Source organism: Trachemys scripta, chromosome 6 (assembly GCF_013100865.1).
Source record: "Trachemys scripta elegans isolate TJP31775 chromosome 6, CAS_Tse_1.0, whole genome shotgun sequence".
NCBI lineage: Eukaryota > Metazoa > Chordata > Testudines > Emydidae > Trachemys > Trachemys scripta.
The window spans coordinates 49,697,883-49,715,525 of NC_048303.1; the positions used below are offsets into that span (position 1 = coordinate 49,697,883).

General features: G+C 37.8%; 1 protein-coding gene across 1 annotated transcript in view; it reads right to left on the minus strand.

Annotated features, from left to right (window-relative positions):
- Positions 1-2,131: 2,131 nt before the first annotated feature.
- EDIL3 (EGF like repeats and discoidin domains 3) overlaps positions 2,132-17,643 on the minus strand; it is a 440,325-nt gene continuing 424,813 nt past the window's right edge. Inside the window, exon 11 of the mRNA XM_034773693.1 lies at positions 2,132-6,924. Within this exon, the coding sequence (XP_034629584.1) occupies positions 6,775-6,924 (150 nt within the window). The 3' untranslated portion in view covers positions 2,132-6,774. The remainder of the gene's footprint in view (positions 6,925-17,643) is intronic.

Sequence of the window (17,643 nt, forward strand, 5' to 3'; positions counted from 1 at the left end):
CTGTTTTTTAGCATCTTTGAACAACATCCCTTCCCATCCCCACCCCCTGCTCTCCTTCAAAATTAAGCTCATGGATTTTATGTCTGACAGTTTCTGTGCTTAAATGCATTTATTGTGATCAAGACAATAGAAAAATACCATTCCATACCACAGTTTCTATATTGACCTCTTGCAGTGGCCCAGAATCTCAATACAGTTCAGGATGTTTCTTTTATTCTGCTTTTGATTTTCCAGTCTGATGCAAATGTTTACTGACCTTTTACACCATCCTTTGAAGGCTGATTTTCTTTATCTAGTCATGAGAAGATGCAAAACGTGTCCACTGACCTATTGCCTGATGCAAAACCTCAGATAACCATGATGTATCAGCTGTTAGAGCAGCAAAGGAGACAGCATCAGGAGTATTAACATGATGAACAGACTGCACAAAGGCAGTTCTCTTGGTTATGCTATTATTCGGGGCTATTCTTGCCTCTAATTTATACTGAGACAGGATGTTTCTAAAGCCTATTAATATATATATGGTAAATTGTGTTCTGCTCATATACAGTCTTACAAAGTTAACTTATGAGACCAAAGAATATTTCCACATTCTTGCATTTGAAATAATGGTTTTACTCAAGCATTTATCTAAATCTCCACCAAATGCTGGTCCTGGTATAGATCAAAGAATAATTTGGGTGTAAAGGTATGCAAAGAAAATGTATAAAAATGAGCACATATATGTCTCTCTGTTACACTTTATATTACTGACTTGACAGTATCACTTCATCACCGTTTTCTGCACTGTAAAGTGTATTTCCAAACAAAAACCTTTGTAAAAAGAGAGGTGAAAGTGTGTTGTGCCAAGTCCTGCTATTACTATCCCATTTATGTTTTCCCCACCCCCCCCAAATTTTATGAGACTTATCTGATCAAAGTACATGCCTGTTGTTTTTATCTAAAGATTCAAATACAGATTTTTGACTTTACCAACACTGATACTGAAGACTACATTTTTCATAATGAAACAGTATGCTGACTTTCATGTTAATCTCTCTAGTATATTAGCCACATGTGTAGCAGGATGGACAGTGATAAAGCATTATTGTTCTAAAAAGAATTATGCATTATTTTCTGTCATTACCTTCATTTAACACCCTATGAGGAGGTACAAAAAGGTCTTTCACTTCTTGTTCTGAAGGAGCATGCCTTACTTTTCACATTCCTGAAAAGGTGTCATTTATAATTAAAAGCCAAATAGATTTAATATGGTAAATATTACAGTATACATTCTTTTCTGTATGCACCTACTTTTTTGCTTATTTTTGAATACTGATAGTGATATATTGCCGGTAAGCCATCACAACATCAGACCTCTCCACTGAAAGATTATTATGCTATTAGTGTTCAGAATGTAAGTTTGCAACAGAGATAATATAATTGTTCTCTGTAGCATATTCATGGCTTGTATTTCCTTCCACAGAAATCTCCTTTTCACCCACTGCAATACATTAAAACAAAGCATATCTATATTTGTATATGGCTGTAGATAGAGGTGGGTAAATGGCCAAAGTTTGGAGGTTCACTTGAGCTAGAGTAAACAGACCTGAATTTGATACTTCAGCTGAATCTCTTAAATGTACAAAATTAGTAGAGAACAGCTTTTCTCAAAGTATTTTGGCATTTCTACGCCCATTCTCAGGCTGAAGCATAAATGACATGGTCAACCAAACTTTTTTGAACACTAGAAACATTTCCGTTTTGATTGAACACTCGAATCAGTATCTTTATCTTCTTACCATTTCACTAACCCATGGATGGGAAAGTGAGGGGGAGTGATTGACACATATGCATTAAAATTTGATTTATAGAACACTAAATGGTGCCTATACATTTCTGATCCCCATCCAAACAGCAGTAAGCTATGCAATTGTTAGTCTCCCTTGCACCTTTGAATTTTTTATGTAAAATAATAGAGTATTTTTAGACAATAGTTGGTTGTACCAAGGACAAACTTACCTAGCACAAAGAGCCAAAGACTGAATTCAACAAAATACCATATCATATCTGTATTCTGCATTCACTATCACTCAGACTGAGAAAACTTGGGTCTTCTTCAAGATATTTCATTATAAATGCTACAAAAATATACTCATTTTTCAAAAGTTTTATTGTTAAGTTTGAAGACTAGACAAGGTCATACTGATTTTACATCATCCTACATGATTAAAGTATATACAAAAAAACATTTGAATGTTACACAGCTTCAAAGGTTGCAAAGGTCATTGTGTCTGAGTTACTTCTGTACTTACTGACACATCAGAAGCCAGCACTGAATATTATATTTCATATTTGTTGTATAGCAAAGATACACTCATTAGTATCCCTAGTCTTCAAAACTCACATTAATTTGTATGCAGTCATTCCAAAAGAGAAAGTCAACCTAAAAATCAGAATCAGTTGACGTGATAAGCCCTTAATAGAACATAGATCAAACTAAGTTTTGTGCCTTGTTTTATTTCTCAGGCTATATAGCACATCATAGAGCTATAGAAAGGTGAAGCCAGCCTACATATATTTAACTGATTCAGGGTGAAATTTAATTAAGAAAACAATTGCACTCCAGTTTGGTGTCATTGTTACAATTTATATAAAAATTAAGGATTATTTCAGAATGTTTTTCCAACCTTTCTTAGAAAGACATATTCTCTGCTCTTTTTGTGTATGGAACTCCCATTGCTTTTAAGAGTGGCAAATGGTAGAATCAGGGTAGAATTTGTTCCTTAGTGTCAATTAATATTATGCAGATAAAGGGGTTAAAAAAAAATCTTAAATGATGGGCCAAACCTGGCTCTCAGTTGCTATGTTAAATCTGAAGTAACTTCATAGGAGTCAGTGAAGTTATCTCAGTTTTATACAGCTATCACTTGGAGCAAAATTTACTCGCTGGCTGTACAATGCAGTTTAAAGAAAGCTCTCCGGCAACTAAAAATCAAATGATGTCACTAGAAAAATCCCCAATACAGCATTTGAAAATGTAAATGCATCATATATGATTCATTTATAAATCATTACAGAGCACTATCACAATGTACTGAGCTTTCTCTTCAGGCTCTGAAGAATGAATTGAGGAAGGCTGACAAAAATAAATAGATGGAAAAATTCAACTCTGAAATATTATGAAATAAGAGAAAAGTCTAAATTCTGTAACATAATGTTGCTTTTTTATGTGCTGGTGAAATTGAAACATAATTAATCACTGAGCCAAAACAGATTAATTCAAATCCAAACTTAAAAATGGAAAGTACTAGTAAACATATAAAAATTACTTATGAACATGGCAACTAAATTAAAAAACAACACTAAAACAAATTGCTGACTTAGAGAACTAACTTTCAGAAATGGCCTCTCATTTAGGGGGCAAAGTAAGATAGAAGTCTATATGCTATTATTTATACCTACAATTAAATGCAGGTACAAATTAGTGCTCACAAAGTAGGAGGCTAAATTGAGACCCTTTTAGATATCAGGCCAGAAAAAATTCAAACAGTACCACCCAACAACTCTTCTGTGAAGACCCTAAAGTGCAAAACATGGGCAGTGTGTAATTTAACTATATACCAGTCCCCCCTTTTCCAACAGTTTTTGCTCTTTAAAAATGCCATTATGATTGACTTTCTCTTTCAAATTGTTCACTACAATTGAAGACCACTCCATATATACATCATTAAGGAATGCTGCTAACACAGTTACAGACGAGACGGTAACAGTCTAGTGGCTTTTGTTATGCAGCACAAAAAAAAAAAAAGAAACAAAAACTTAGCAGTGTTGCACAGGACCTCAACATTTCTTACACATACTTTCTTTTACCTTTAGAGGACTCTTAATTAAAATCTTTGAAAATCCATGTCTAAGCCTTATAAAATAAATACTTGTATAAATACAGCATGAGGGTTAAGTAATTTTTATTTATTTTTAAAAATTCAAGTAATTGGAGACGTGCTGTCAAGCAAACCTCCACAAATCAGTAACACATTTTTGTTTCAAAAATTCCCCATAAAGTTTGAAGGTCTTTCAAAGTGAAATTTTCTCTTTGTGGAGAATGAGAGATTATATGCAGGTTGTGAAATTCAAACTGTTTTGTTTTTAAAGTAAAATTTTCCCCTTTGCAGATTATGGGATGGCTACTTGTATATCTGGGAAGCAGGCCCAGGTTCATATCTCAATGATGTTATAGCTTCAATAAAATCTAATGGTGACAAACAGAAATTCAGCATTATTTGTTTAAAACATGCAGCACTACATATCTACATCAGCATGTTATGAAATTAAAGCAGGGAAAATAATCAGCTATCCAATGTTCTAAACAATGTTAGTTTAGATAACTAAACCACCTCCCCACCCCAAGAATTTGAGAATAAAGTAATAACATAATGCTACTTGGCATGTACCTTTAATCTGAAGAACTCAATGCTTTACGAAGGTGAGTATCATCATCTCCTTTTACTGATAGGGAAACTGAGGCAGAAGTAAAGTGACTTGCCCAAGGTTGCACAATGAATAAGCAACAGAGCTGGCATTTGAACAGAGGTCTCCTGATTCCCAGTTTTATGCTCTACCCATACATTGCCTCACAGGCTTCAAGAGGGATGTGCTCATGTGAAACTTTCACAGACAGCTAGCATAATGGACACTAGCCTGCACATCACTGGGAACATGTGCATGGGCTGCATCCAGCTACTACACAATAGGAGGGGGAGTCATGGGGGTGGCCTGCCGCTCCCCTCTTACAGTGCTCTGGGGTCATGTGCTATCCGTGGACTATATTCCTGACATGCCCCATTTACAGCATTCCCCTGTGTAGGCTGAGTTTGTTCCTCCATGCATCAGACATGCAGCTGTTCAGCAGCTTTTGTCCTTATGCACCTGCAGACGATACCTTAGAATTGGGTCCTATCTGAATAGGATGTTGTTAACATAATATAACATATCTGGGGGGACTAGAAAAGGAAGTAATTCTGTGCATAATGGAACGAGATGGGTGAAATCTTGCTATGAGCTTAGTTTGAAAAGCCCAGCGAGGTGGATGGGTGTGAATACACCCTTCAATTAGCATAACCTGTAAGGATAAATTAATCACAATCCCTCCTCCTCACCAAGATAAAAGAGCTATGTGAGTGTTGGTTTGGGTGAAGTGTCTGTGCGTGTGAGGGAAGGGAGCACAGAGAACAGAAACAGAGAGACACAGGCAAAATGGAAGAATGCCAAACAGCAGCCTGTGAACAAGGTGTATGACCCTGGAAAAAAGCTAGAGAGAGAGGTTTATGGGTGTGGTGCTAACTAAAGAGGCTTGGAGTTGTAAGCTAAGAAACTATTCTTTTGTTTCTGATTCGGATTCCTCCTGCATTCGGAGAAGCAGGATCTTGTACATTCCTTCTAAATAAGAAAGATTGTGTCAAAGAAAATATCAGTCTACATCAATTTCTATTCCCTACTGGAACATCCGCAGTGGCCAGGGCCCTGAACTTTGAATAGCCACTTGATCGAAGAGGGGCAACAATGGCATACAGTGAACAAACAGCTACAAATTCAGGCCTCACATTACTCACTGACATGCTATAGTCAGGAGGGGATCTGAAGAGCCCAACATTTACATGCTCCTCTGACATTGTTTTGTTCTCATTCTGCAGGAACTTCCTGGCCAGCACCATAGAGGGAGCATATACCAGGGCAGTGCTGGGGCTAGGAAAAGTGAGCCGTGTATATTAGCATCTACTCCCTGATCCCACATGCACCCTCCCTCACTAAGACTAAGGAGGCTTCTGAGATAAGTAATCTCCTGGGCAGCTTTGTGGAGATTGCATGCCTACCCCTGAGCAAGTCAGAATATGGGCGCCTATTAATGCTGTTTTTGCAGCATAAATGTGCATCTATTTTCATGCTAAAAGTACTTGGGCCTTGAATTTGGTCCACAGTGTCTAATCTCCACCTTCTTGAAAAATAAAATTGCAAACTGAATTCATAAACTTTGCTTTAACAAAGTCATTAACTCCGTAATATACTGATAGTAGATTTTGTTCCATGTACAAACGGTCAGTTCTTTTAAAGAAAACAATGTTAGCAATGAGATTAATGTAAAAAAGACAGTGACTATATCCACAGCATGCATAACATAAAGTAAACTGAATGGAAACAAAATGCAGTTGCATGGACTCTGTAGTTTAAATAAAAAGTAATGAAAGGTAGTTTGCAACATCACTAGTACCATATACTACAGAGTATCTTCCAAAATGTGTGTCATAAATACTGACAATGTCTGATAGGCACAAGGGAAACAATATAATGCAGTCATCCCAGAGAAAAACTTATTGCTAAAAGCTGCAGTATCTCTTTTTGCAAGTAAGATGACCGTGCGATTTGCAAACAATGTGTCAGCCCAGTGTTTCTAAAGCTGCAAATGATCTTTTTCATGCCGTTTCTCCTTCCTTGTAAAAAGGATGCTGCTGTTCTTCCCCTAACACATTTCAACCAGTGTGAACAACTCAGAAGAAAACGAGAAAGGTAATTGCACAGCGAAAGGGACAATACTGTAACAGATTTAAAGGGCAGAATCAGGTTGGATCCTTAAAAGGGCAGGCTTAGACCTCCTTACAAAAGACAGTTAGCGGCCTACCAAAAAGTGAGCACTTTTTCATGAAAAACCCATTCAACTTCCTACAGGTTTTGCACAGTTTCTTCTACAGAGATACTTTTAGGAATATAGAGAATTGTGTTGTCAAACAGAGATCCTCTTCAGTCCTCTTCTGTGCAGCCCAACAGCTCTGACCGCAAAGTGATCCTGCCATACCATGACCAAGGGAGGATCCTTATGTGCCGTGCATAGATTGGTGGGTCAATGACATTCTTTCTGTGTGTGTCATTGTCAAAATTTCCCTGGAAAACCTAGAATGTAAGAAATAAAAATGATTATTTATGCCTGTGTTGCCGTTAGTGAATACAAACTCATGGAAGAAAAAGAGTTGATAAAAGATGTATATTTTCCCAAAGTAATTGGAAAATATTCTGACTTAGGAAAGGACAGTTTCCCAATCCTGCAGCAGAGTCTTTTTCTCAGCTAGGAGCTACTCCTTGCAAGGCTTAAAAAGGTCTCCAAAAAGAACCGGGTCAATAATTGCATAAATAATACAATTTAATTAATTTATAACAGTATTTTAGTAAGTTTACTGTCTCCTTTGAGAGTCAGGAAAGTACTTTTTATCATTATCCCGGATACCAGAAACAGAAAACATGTCATGCTGAAATAATGTCAATTTGCCAACTTGGGAGTGTTGCATGGCTGCATCAGCTTTGCTTAGAGCAAGGGTTCACAAACATTTTCCATAGTGTGGACTTTCTCCCCTCCTACTTGCAATTGCTGGACTGTCTCTCTTCCTATTCATAATGTCCCTCTGGCAACTACAGCACTACAACTGCCTACATGAAAAATTAATATTAAGAAATAATGTATTTCTAGCATCTTTGAATGTGATTTAGCTGTTGGACATAAGGTAGAGAACCAGCATCATGTGACCAACCAACTCTTTGTGGACCACTATAAGTGCTCCATGGGCCACCAGTATTTCATCAACCACAGTTTCAGAACATCTGGCTAGCTGGGGCTGGACCCCAAGAAGTGATGCAGCAATCAATGTAATACAGCCCAACTGGCAAATGCCAGCATTGCCAAACGCAAGAGTTCAAAAATCAGAAGGCAAACCAAACTCAATTCCAACTTAAAGTTCACACTGTATATATTCCTGCTAACATGTTCCAATCCTGCACATGTACTCTGTGGCACCCTCTACTATAGCACTATGTTCTGTAAAGAGCAGGAAACTTGTAAGAAAACACGTCCAGAGGCTGAAGGAATACAGAGACATAGATATAGAAGTAGGAGAGGCAAGGAGGGCAAAGGCAAGGGGAAGAGGTAGAAGGTGGACCATGCATGGGTCTGAGTAACAGGAGGAGGATTGTAAGAGGCAGGTTTAAAGTGCTTTGATGGGAGAATTTAACTGTATCTCAAGTGATTAAGGTCTTGTCACTTAGCCTTTTGAAGTCAAGAACCTCTTGGTTCTTTATAAGGGGACTGAGTCAAGGTATACAGGAGAAATTTGATAATAGGGATTAAAATTTGGTAAAATTGTAGGGTGAAAGTTTACCCCAAATTGACAAATGAAGTAAGAAAGTGAAACTACCAGTTAAGTCTGTGGGAAATGAGCTAACTAACTCCAGGGATAAATTTGACCTCTAGCCATCTACAGGATGAGCATTGTTATATATATTATATTATGTTATATATATTTCTCTTTACGGTACTTACATGGTCACCTCTACCATAATATCTGAGTGTTTCACAATCTATAATGTATTTATCCTCACAACACCTCTGTGAGGCAGGGAAATACTATGCTCCCATTTCACAGATGGGAAACATGCAGATAGAGACTAAGGGCTAGATTTTAAAGGTATTTAGGCACCTAAAGATACAGGTGGACATTTAGTAGGATTTTCAGAAGCACCTAGATGCCTACTCCCATTGAAATCAATAGGAGTTAGGTGCCTGGGCACTTCTGAAAATCCCACTAAATGTCCACCTGTATGTTTAGGTGCTTAAATACCTTTAAAAGACGGCCCTAAGGTCACACAAGAGTCTGTGGTGGTGCTAAGAATTGAACCTGGCTCTACGAAGTACGAGGCCAACATCCTGACTGTTGGACTATCCATCCCTCTGTTTAGCCTAGTCATCTCATTAATCATTAATTAGTTATTAGTAATAATTTTAAAAGTTTCAACTTTAATTCCAAATAGGTGCATGTTACTCATTCTTTTCAAATACAAGGATACTCTGACAGAACTTGATCCTGCTCCCATTACATTTAATAACAAAATTCCCATTGCCTTCAAGAGCAGAGTCATAGGGACCCACTATATATTCTAATTTTCTACCACCATTTTAAATATTAACATTTTCTTATATAAGTATTATTTTACTCGAAATATATATAATTTTTGTCCATATTACATTTAAAATATTCCACACTTTTTTTTATATTACAGTCAAATGCTAAATGCTAGCCATTGAGAGTGGGATTTTAAAAAGTGCCTAAGTGATTTAGGAACACAAGTCCCATTGACTCAGCTCTGAATTTACCTAGGCTCTCTTGAAAATCCCATCCTGAATTCCCCCAGCCCCTTTTCTCATCCACCTAATATTAAACTGCAAAAATAAGACGGAAACATCAAGCAAATATTTCAGTCCACTCCATGGGTGAGACTCTGAAATCAATGGGAGTCTTGCTATTGACTTCAGTCATCCCAAAACTCCCTGTTACAGATGGCTTTGGTTCACAGCAGTTGATTGATCTTACCCATAGGCTAATCTGCTGCACAGCCAATATCTGCAGCCTTGCTCAAAAGTTGTATCAAAATTACTAACATTTTAAAATTAAATACCTTTCTGACTTAGCATTTTTGGCATACATTGGATGTTGAGATAAATTTGGTAAATCATATTATTTCACACAGTAGAACATCATGAAGAGGGGTAGCTTTTTATTTCATCACTAGTGATTATAGCTTGGACAGACAACCTATTTTGCTGTAAATTCACTGATGATCAAAATCTCAATTGCTACTGTCAAAGAACAGTCAGGAAGTGGAAAAATGGTATTGGTTAGTGAAAAAAAGCTCTGACTGAGTCCAAAAGTCTGAATACTGTGCAGCTCACATATGATGGGTTTTGTTTTATTTTTAGCTAGGGTAAACCAATATATAAATCAATATATTGACTCTAGTTTGTGTTAAAACAGTGTAGGATTTTTTTCTTAAGTCACAATAGCCACAAGTTCATTTTAAAGATTGTTTTTTTGTTGGCAAGATGAGAAAGATATTTTGAGAGGGAATTTTCAGCATATTTGGAAGTTCTTCATTCCCTTCAAACTTTGACAAATTCACTTTTTGTGTTCACCTGAACACCGGACAAAAGGTAGAAAAGCAATATCTATTGGCTTTTCAGTGTCCTATAAAAAATGAAATAGTGGTTTTAGTTCTGTTCCTAGTGGACAGGTACTCCTATGACAACTGGCATTCAGGCCATGTCTTCACTTACTGGTAGATAGGCTCTGCTGCAATCGATGCAGCGGGGGTTGATTTAGCGGGTCTAGTGAAGGCCCACTAAATCGACAGCAGAATACTTTTTGGTCGACTCTGGTACTCCACCTCTCCGAGAGCGTCTCCCATCGACACAGTGCAGTGTAGACACCTAAGTCAACCTAATCCACATCGATTTCAGTTACGTTATTCATGTAACTGGAGTAGTGTAAATTACATTGACTTACTGCGGTAGTATGGACAAGGAAGCTTTAACAGAGATGCCAAAGACTGAAGGTTTGGAGGTTTTTAAGGCCCGGCTTGACAAAGCCCTGGCTGGGATGATTTAGCTGGGAATTGGTCCTGCTTTGAGCAGGGGGTTGGACTAGATGACCTCTTGAGGTCCCTTCCAACTCTGATATTCTATGATTCTATGATTCTATGAATGCATGGGGGACTAAACCAGTGGTTCTCAAACTAGGGCTGCCGCTTGTTCAGGGAAAGCCCCTGGCTGGCCGGGCCGGTTTGTTTACCTGCCGCGTCCGCACGTTCGGCCGATCGCGGCTCCCGCTGGCCGCAGTTCGCCGCTCCAGGCCAATGGGGGCTGCAGGAAGCGGCATGGTACTAGCATAACCCTAGTTTTTCTCCCCATTGAAAAATTAAATAAGCCAACAATGATAAATGGAGACAGATGAAAAATAATATTTTATTGCAATTTTTAAAAAGTTTTCTGCAAAATATTGGTTGAAATTTCAAAATATTGTACCTAGTGCTGATGGTTATCAAGTATAAAAAACACTGCAAAAATTTCACACCCCAGAGCTGATGAAAAATTTGTTTTTTTACTGTGGAAGACGTAGCTCACAAGGTAAAATGAACTATAGGTCTGATCCTGAAAGGACCTTTCTACCTACAGAATCCTACACCAATGAGGAGCCCCACTGAAAACAAAGGGGTCTGTGCTGGTGTATAGCCCCACCCATGCAGATCTTCATGCAAAATTGGGGGAAAGAAAGATGCATTAGATGAAAACAAAAAGACATCTAATTCTTAATTAGATGAAAGCAGTGTAATTGACCAACAATATGGAAATAAGAGTTAGGGAAGTTCTTTTTCTAGTTCATTGGCATCTTTGCTTGTACTTGGAGCAAAAATAATATGTTTAAGTCTGGAGTGCAGAATATTTTGCAGCTAGATACAGAACCCATCTCCAAGGCTATTTTCTGATTTGCTAGTTCACATTAAAGTTGGCAAGTCTAGAATTCAAGTTAGTTCATCTTTCTTCAAGTTCCATTGATAAGCAATTACACCTCTACCCCAATATAACGTGACCTGATATAACACGAATTTGGATATAACACGGTAAAGCAGTGCTCGGGGGGGGGGCAGGGATGCGCACTCCGGCGGATCAAAGCAAGTTCGACATAACGCGGTTTCACCTATAACGCGGTAAGATTTTTTGGCTCCCAAGGACAGCGTTATATCGGGGTAGATGTGTAATTTGTTGAGATGGAACAAGGCAAATACCTTTAGGGAAAGAATTTTGTCTTTAAATGACTGAGGTCAATGTTTGTTTCAAATGACTATTGACCATTATGGCACCATTGTTTGACATATTCAAAAACTTAAATTTGCAACTGGAACAACATCCTGTGTGTAAAAAAACTGCTCAAGAACTAAAGCGATATTATTAGATCCAAGGGTTTCAACTCTTCAACTTGCTTCCAAAGATGCATGAATTGTAACAGCTCTACACATTCACATTGTTTTCCATCATTCTCTGTGTGTGAGCCAAAGACCACTGAAGTCAAAAGGAATTTTCTATTGACTTCAATGGATGTAGGACCTGTGTTCTCTATTGGGGAAAAAGAAGGAAAGATAAATTGTGTTCTGGCTTCCACATCCTTTGATTACCTCACAAAATTTTCTGTCAGCCACATGAGAAAAACCTCAACAAAATAATTTGGAATACAGTGCTTTAATTGTTATGGGTGGGTGAACTTTTAAAAGCTGCTTAACTTAATAACTTTTCATGTTCTTTTATCCAGATTCTACCATTGTTACTCATGCTGAAGAGTAGTTTACTCCACAAGTAGTCCAAGTGAGATCAGTGTGGCTCCTTATGGAATAAAGAATTACTTAGTGTGGTTAACAGTAGCAGAACTTGCCCTTCGTTAAACGTAACGTATCTGACAGCATCATACAATATGATATGATAACATGAAAGACAGCTGCTCTAACAAGGACACATGCAATTATGTGAGAGAGTATGTGCGAGTATACTGAATGTATATCTGGCTCCTGTGTATCCTCGCCCTTCAGAGCTGAAAAACAGGGCACAGCAGCTGTTAAAATTATGCAAAAAAGGTCCAGTATGATACTTTAAGTATGACAACTTATTTTATAATTGGAGCCTACTCAAATGAGACTAAAAACCTGGAAAATATAGCATGGGATGATCTGCTTCAATAAAATGTTGGGTTTTTTATCGTAAAATGTGCCCTTTATCTATAACTGGGGTATACAATTAAGTTGCCTTGCTTTCAGCAGTTACTGAAATTTTCAATAGAGTTAACAATGTTTTTATGGCACAAACAACAAATCTAAATACTGACAATGTAAGATGACTCATATTTTTAAAAGCTAAACAAATACCTTATAACAAAACTTAATAATTTAGAAGAAATGTTTAAATACAAAATAAACTGGAAAAAAATGAAATATAGCGAAATAATGTATTGTGAATTGTTTATGCTTTATTCTCAAGCTCCAAGCTAGTATCTGTTTTATGGGGCACATCAGCCTCAGGAAACCTTTGAATAGGCAGTTGCAGTGGGAGGGAATGTTTGTGGTGGAGTGTTAGTGAATGTGCAGAAAGAACAGGTGTGCATGGATTCTAATGCTCCACAGAAGACCTTTATGGATAACATGTCAGGTATAAACCTAAATTAGATTAAAGTGGTGGCTTGGCCATAGAAATAAAGATTTAAAAAAAAAAAATTCTAGGCACCATTATATCTATGATGCTGGGGGAAGAAGCAAGACTAAAAATTGACAATCAGTCCCCAAAACAATGTTAATAGATTCATAGATTCTAGGACTGGAAGGGACCTCGAGAGGTCATCGAGTTGATATATGTTGTTGTTAATATATTGCCTATTGCAATATTTCCGTGCCAAGCAAATTATCTGATATGGACCCTCTATTGGAAATGCATCCCAGCTTGGAATAGATCTAGCTAAAAAGAAAATTTTGGTGCTGCTCCTATTTAGAGTTGGAGTCAGTGTAGATCAGAACTCAGCTGACTGGCAGCAGTTAAAATGGCAGCAGGGATACTGTTCCTTCTTTCAAACCTTTTTTTTTATTATTATTATTATTATTTAAAAGCATGCTGCATTGAAAAATAATGCTTGAAAGCTGCATTCACTTCTGTTTAAAGCATCTAATTTATATATTGCAAATTCACTGAAGATGATACACTCAGCAGACACTGCATTTGTAAATTTGAAAAGCTACTTTTTTTTTCTTTTAAAGTAACACTTTTAGTCACAAAGAGTGAGAAATGAACAAGACTAGGTAAGAATCAGTGAAAGTCTTTTTAAATGTCTCTACCAAACTGTGCTATCATTGGCAGATATCTAGTTGGGTATTAATTCTGTTGACTCCAATGGAAGATGGTGAGGCACACTGCTGGATCAGGCAATAGGTCTTCATTTCCATTTATGTATCTACCCTATAGACATAGATCTCTATACGTACATATGCAGAGAGAAAAAACAGTTCTTTCCCGGACATTAGCATGTGTTAGGTTCCTTTATTCTTCACAGTGCTCATAAAGGTTGCACTCTTGGCCACCTCCTTTCTGCTTCTCCTATAGCACTATGCCAGTAACAGCTTAGAGTCAGGAGTGAGGTGGAGTGTGGATCTTTACATGGAGATGGCATGTGTTGCCCACAAATGGTAGGCAGAAGAGATTGGGATGACCATAAGGATGTTTGCCCTTCCAACAGTAGATGGCTCAAAAACGTAACTTTTCTGGTGAAGAATATCCTACTAGCAGAAAAAAATAATGGGCTCCTACAATGAATCTAACCTCTTTTTTTAATTTCCATTCTGTTGTTTGTTTTTGTTGTTTGTATTTTTAAGGTTTAGATTAATGTAAGTATATGCATTTCAGAATACAGACACATGCAAACATATGTATTTCTATGTATGTATCTCTCTGTCTCTCTCACGTGCGCACACACACAAAAGCAACTTTCATGGCTGGAAAAATTATTATGTGTCCTTTATTTTTATCATATTTGTAATGGGTTCAAGGGAGATAATAATTTCCAAATAGGCAAAACACAGAAAGGCAATCATGTAGTATTTTTATCCAGAAATGGCTAGTGATGCCACTTGATGGGAATTTACTCCTTTGAATGGAGTTTGTGAATTGTTAAAAACTGGCAGGTTCAAAGTCAAAAGTAATCTTCAGAAATTGGGATTATTACAACATTTCAAAGCCCTGATTTTCCTGGGAAAATACCCGCTCAGATTCAAGTGTGGATACTGTCAACATAAGCACATAATTTCTTCTCAATTGTCATCACAGTTTGTGGGGACAAAAGCCATTTCTTAGGATGGCAGGACATGAACTATATGGTGGTGAAGCTATGACCTAAAATTTATAGGGCCAGATACTCATCTTGTGGAATTGACACAGCTCTATTGAAAACAATTGAGCTACATCAATTTTCACCAGATGAGTATTTGGCCTGTAGTTTTAAAGAGCAAGGCCAACATTTTGATTTACACCTGGAACTAAATTAAAGGATACTGGAGTTTTGAACTGATACAATAAGGTCCCTGAGGCCAACAGGGCAGTTTTATTCTGCACAAGCTGTAGTGTCTGAGTTGTATTCAAGGTTAACCTCCAGGCAAGTGCTTATAACAATCCATTCTGGAGGTGACAAAGGCATAGATAGCTGTAGCGAGAAATAGTAATAATCATCCTCTTCAACACTGATGAAGATGCACTTTTGGCATCCAATTAATCTGAAGTAATCAAAGATCCATGAATACCCCAAAACTGAGACGAGATGGGCAAACCCCATCACGTTGGCTAGACATCATCCCCACAATATTCTCTAGATACTTCAAAACAAACAACTATTGTCACCTCTGACTTATATGGAATGAGAGTCAGTCATAACTCTAAGAAGTGTTGGGTCAGAAGACAAACGAACCAACCAGATTGTCTTATCACATAACAGCACACATCTCTTGTCTAAAACATCAGCTGGTATGTCTTATACAACAGATCTGCAAAATAGCTAGGTCCTGATTTCAAGTGGATGTTTAAAGATAGAGAGAAAGAGAGAAATGCATAGGGATGTGTTAGCAGAACCATACACTAGGCAGTAAAGTGGAGTCTTTTGTAATCACTCTAAAATCAACATCCTCGAAACCCTACAAAAAAGTTTATTCTTGAATTATTTTTTGTAGAAAACCTTGTTTATTTTTTAAATCTTGAGATGGCAAATCCTTCTGAAATGCATAATTGCAGATGTGTTAGCTAAATTCAAAGCTTGTAATGTAATATCCTAATATCTTTACTATATAAATAGTAAAATGATGTAGGTACTAACCTGATATCTAATAACCTTGCTAAACTAATTACTAATATAAAAAGCCATTTAAATATTGAATATTTATATTAATGGGGATTTACCATCATCATCCTGGCAAATCCCACAGGGATGTATCCTCCTTGCAGACAGAACACCACCTGGATCAGTCTTTGGGGAGATGCCTAGGTGGTCTGGCTGAATATTCAGTTTATGTCCATCGTTGGCACCCCACAGTGTTTTCAGGGGAAGGTGGCACCAGCTTCTCCAGTAAAGAATCTGGGTGGGCAGCCTCAGCCAGTCTGCAGGATCAGTTACATTGATAGGAAGATCATTTCAAGACACTTCTCAATTGTTCTTTGTCTGCAGTCCCTCTTCCATTTGAAGAGTGGCAGAAAGTTGTGGTAGTGCCACCTTCCTTCAACAACGAAGAGATCTGGATTGCAGTCCATTAGCTGAAATCTAGGTAGGCACCAGGGGTTTGTAACATTACCCATGAGTTGTTGAAAGCAGATGAGAGTATTATTGAACCATGGCTGCATAGGCTCTTCCAGGCCATCTGGAGCACTAATATAATCCCCAATGACTGGGAGGAGGAGGATATTCTGCCTCTGTTAAAAAAGGGCGATAAGGCTGAATATAGCAACTATTGAGGTATTACTGTGTTGCTGGTCACAGAGAAAGTCTTCACTTCAATGTTAATATCTTGACTCAATGATGCACTTTGAGGCAAAGGTCAGGATACTCAGTGCAGCTTTAAAGTTGGTTGTTCTACTGCTGACTAGGGCTTTGCACCGACACAGGCAACTGAATGTAGAAAGCGTGTGCAACACTTTTCATAGACTTCTTTGTGGCCTCTGATTCAATGCATTGAGCAAGTTTGTGGGATCAGAATCCCTAGGTTCATAGAATAATTGATAGATGAGCACTATAATGGAACAGAGAGCTGTGCTTGAGTCAATAGCAGATAAATGGTGTGGTTTCCTATCTCCACAGGAGTTTGACAAGGCTGTCTTCTGTTACCATCATTGTTCAATATTGCACTGACTGATTGATGGATAAATTGAGGAGCAGCTGGCTGTGGTGTTGAGCTGAATACCATTCTACTTCAAGATCTCAAATACATTGATGACATTGCTGGCTGTTTGGCCATCAGCTTCAGCGATTCACCAATCTGGTCAGGCAAGAAGCTCTTGGTCTGCTTATTAATCCAGATAAAAATAAACTCCTGGCCATTACCATGAAGCACCCTCCAGCTCCAGATTACAACGAGCTCAGTATTAACCTGTCTGCACAGGACACTGAGCAGGTGGCAACTGTCAAATATTTGGGAAGCATCATAGTCAATAATGGAGGATGCTTGAAAGATGTGGACACTTGTATAGCATCTGCTGCTGCCATGGTTTCAGAACCTTCAATGGCCTCTGTCAGGTCACTGTGACATCACACTTGCTATGAAACTGCAGATCTAGAGAACTATGCTTATATGAACTCTATTGTACTGAAGTGAAATGTGGATGCTGAGGAAGGCTAAAGAACACTGGATTGATGTTTTTGATTCTCATCATCTTCATCAGCTGCTCCATATCAAGTGGCAGAACAAGATTGGAAATGAGGATATTTAAAGCTGAACCCAGCACTGGTTCAGTTTCACTGTTTTTCTTGGTATGGACATATTAGAATAGAAAACCTACAAATTCTGAAGTCACTACAAGGAATGAGACTACACGTCTGGCAACCACATGGATACCAAAAGTTTTGGTGGCACAATAAGATTGCCAGTGATGGACACAAACTGAATGGGGAATTAATTAATTAATACATAAGCAACCCCCTTACCCAACTGAGGAAGACAAAAAGAACCACTTTCCAAAATTATGAAGAATCATCAACTTCTTTAATAACTATTTAAGCTAATTAT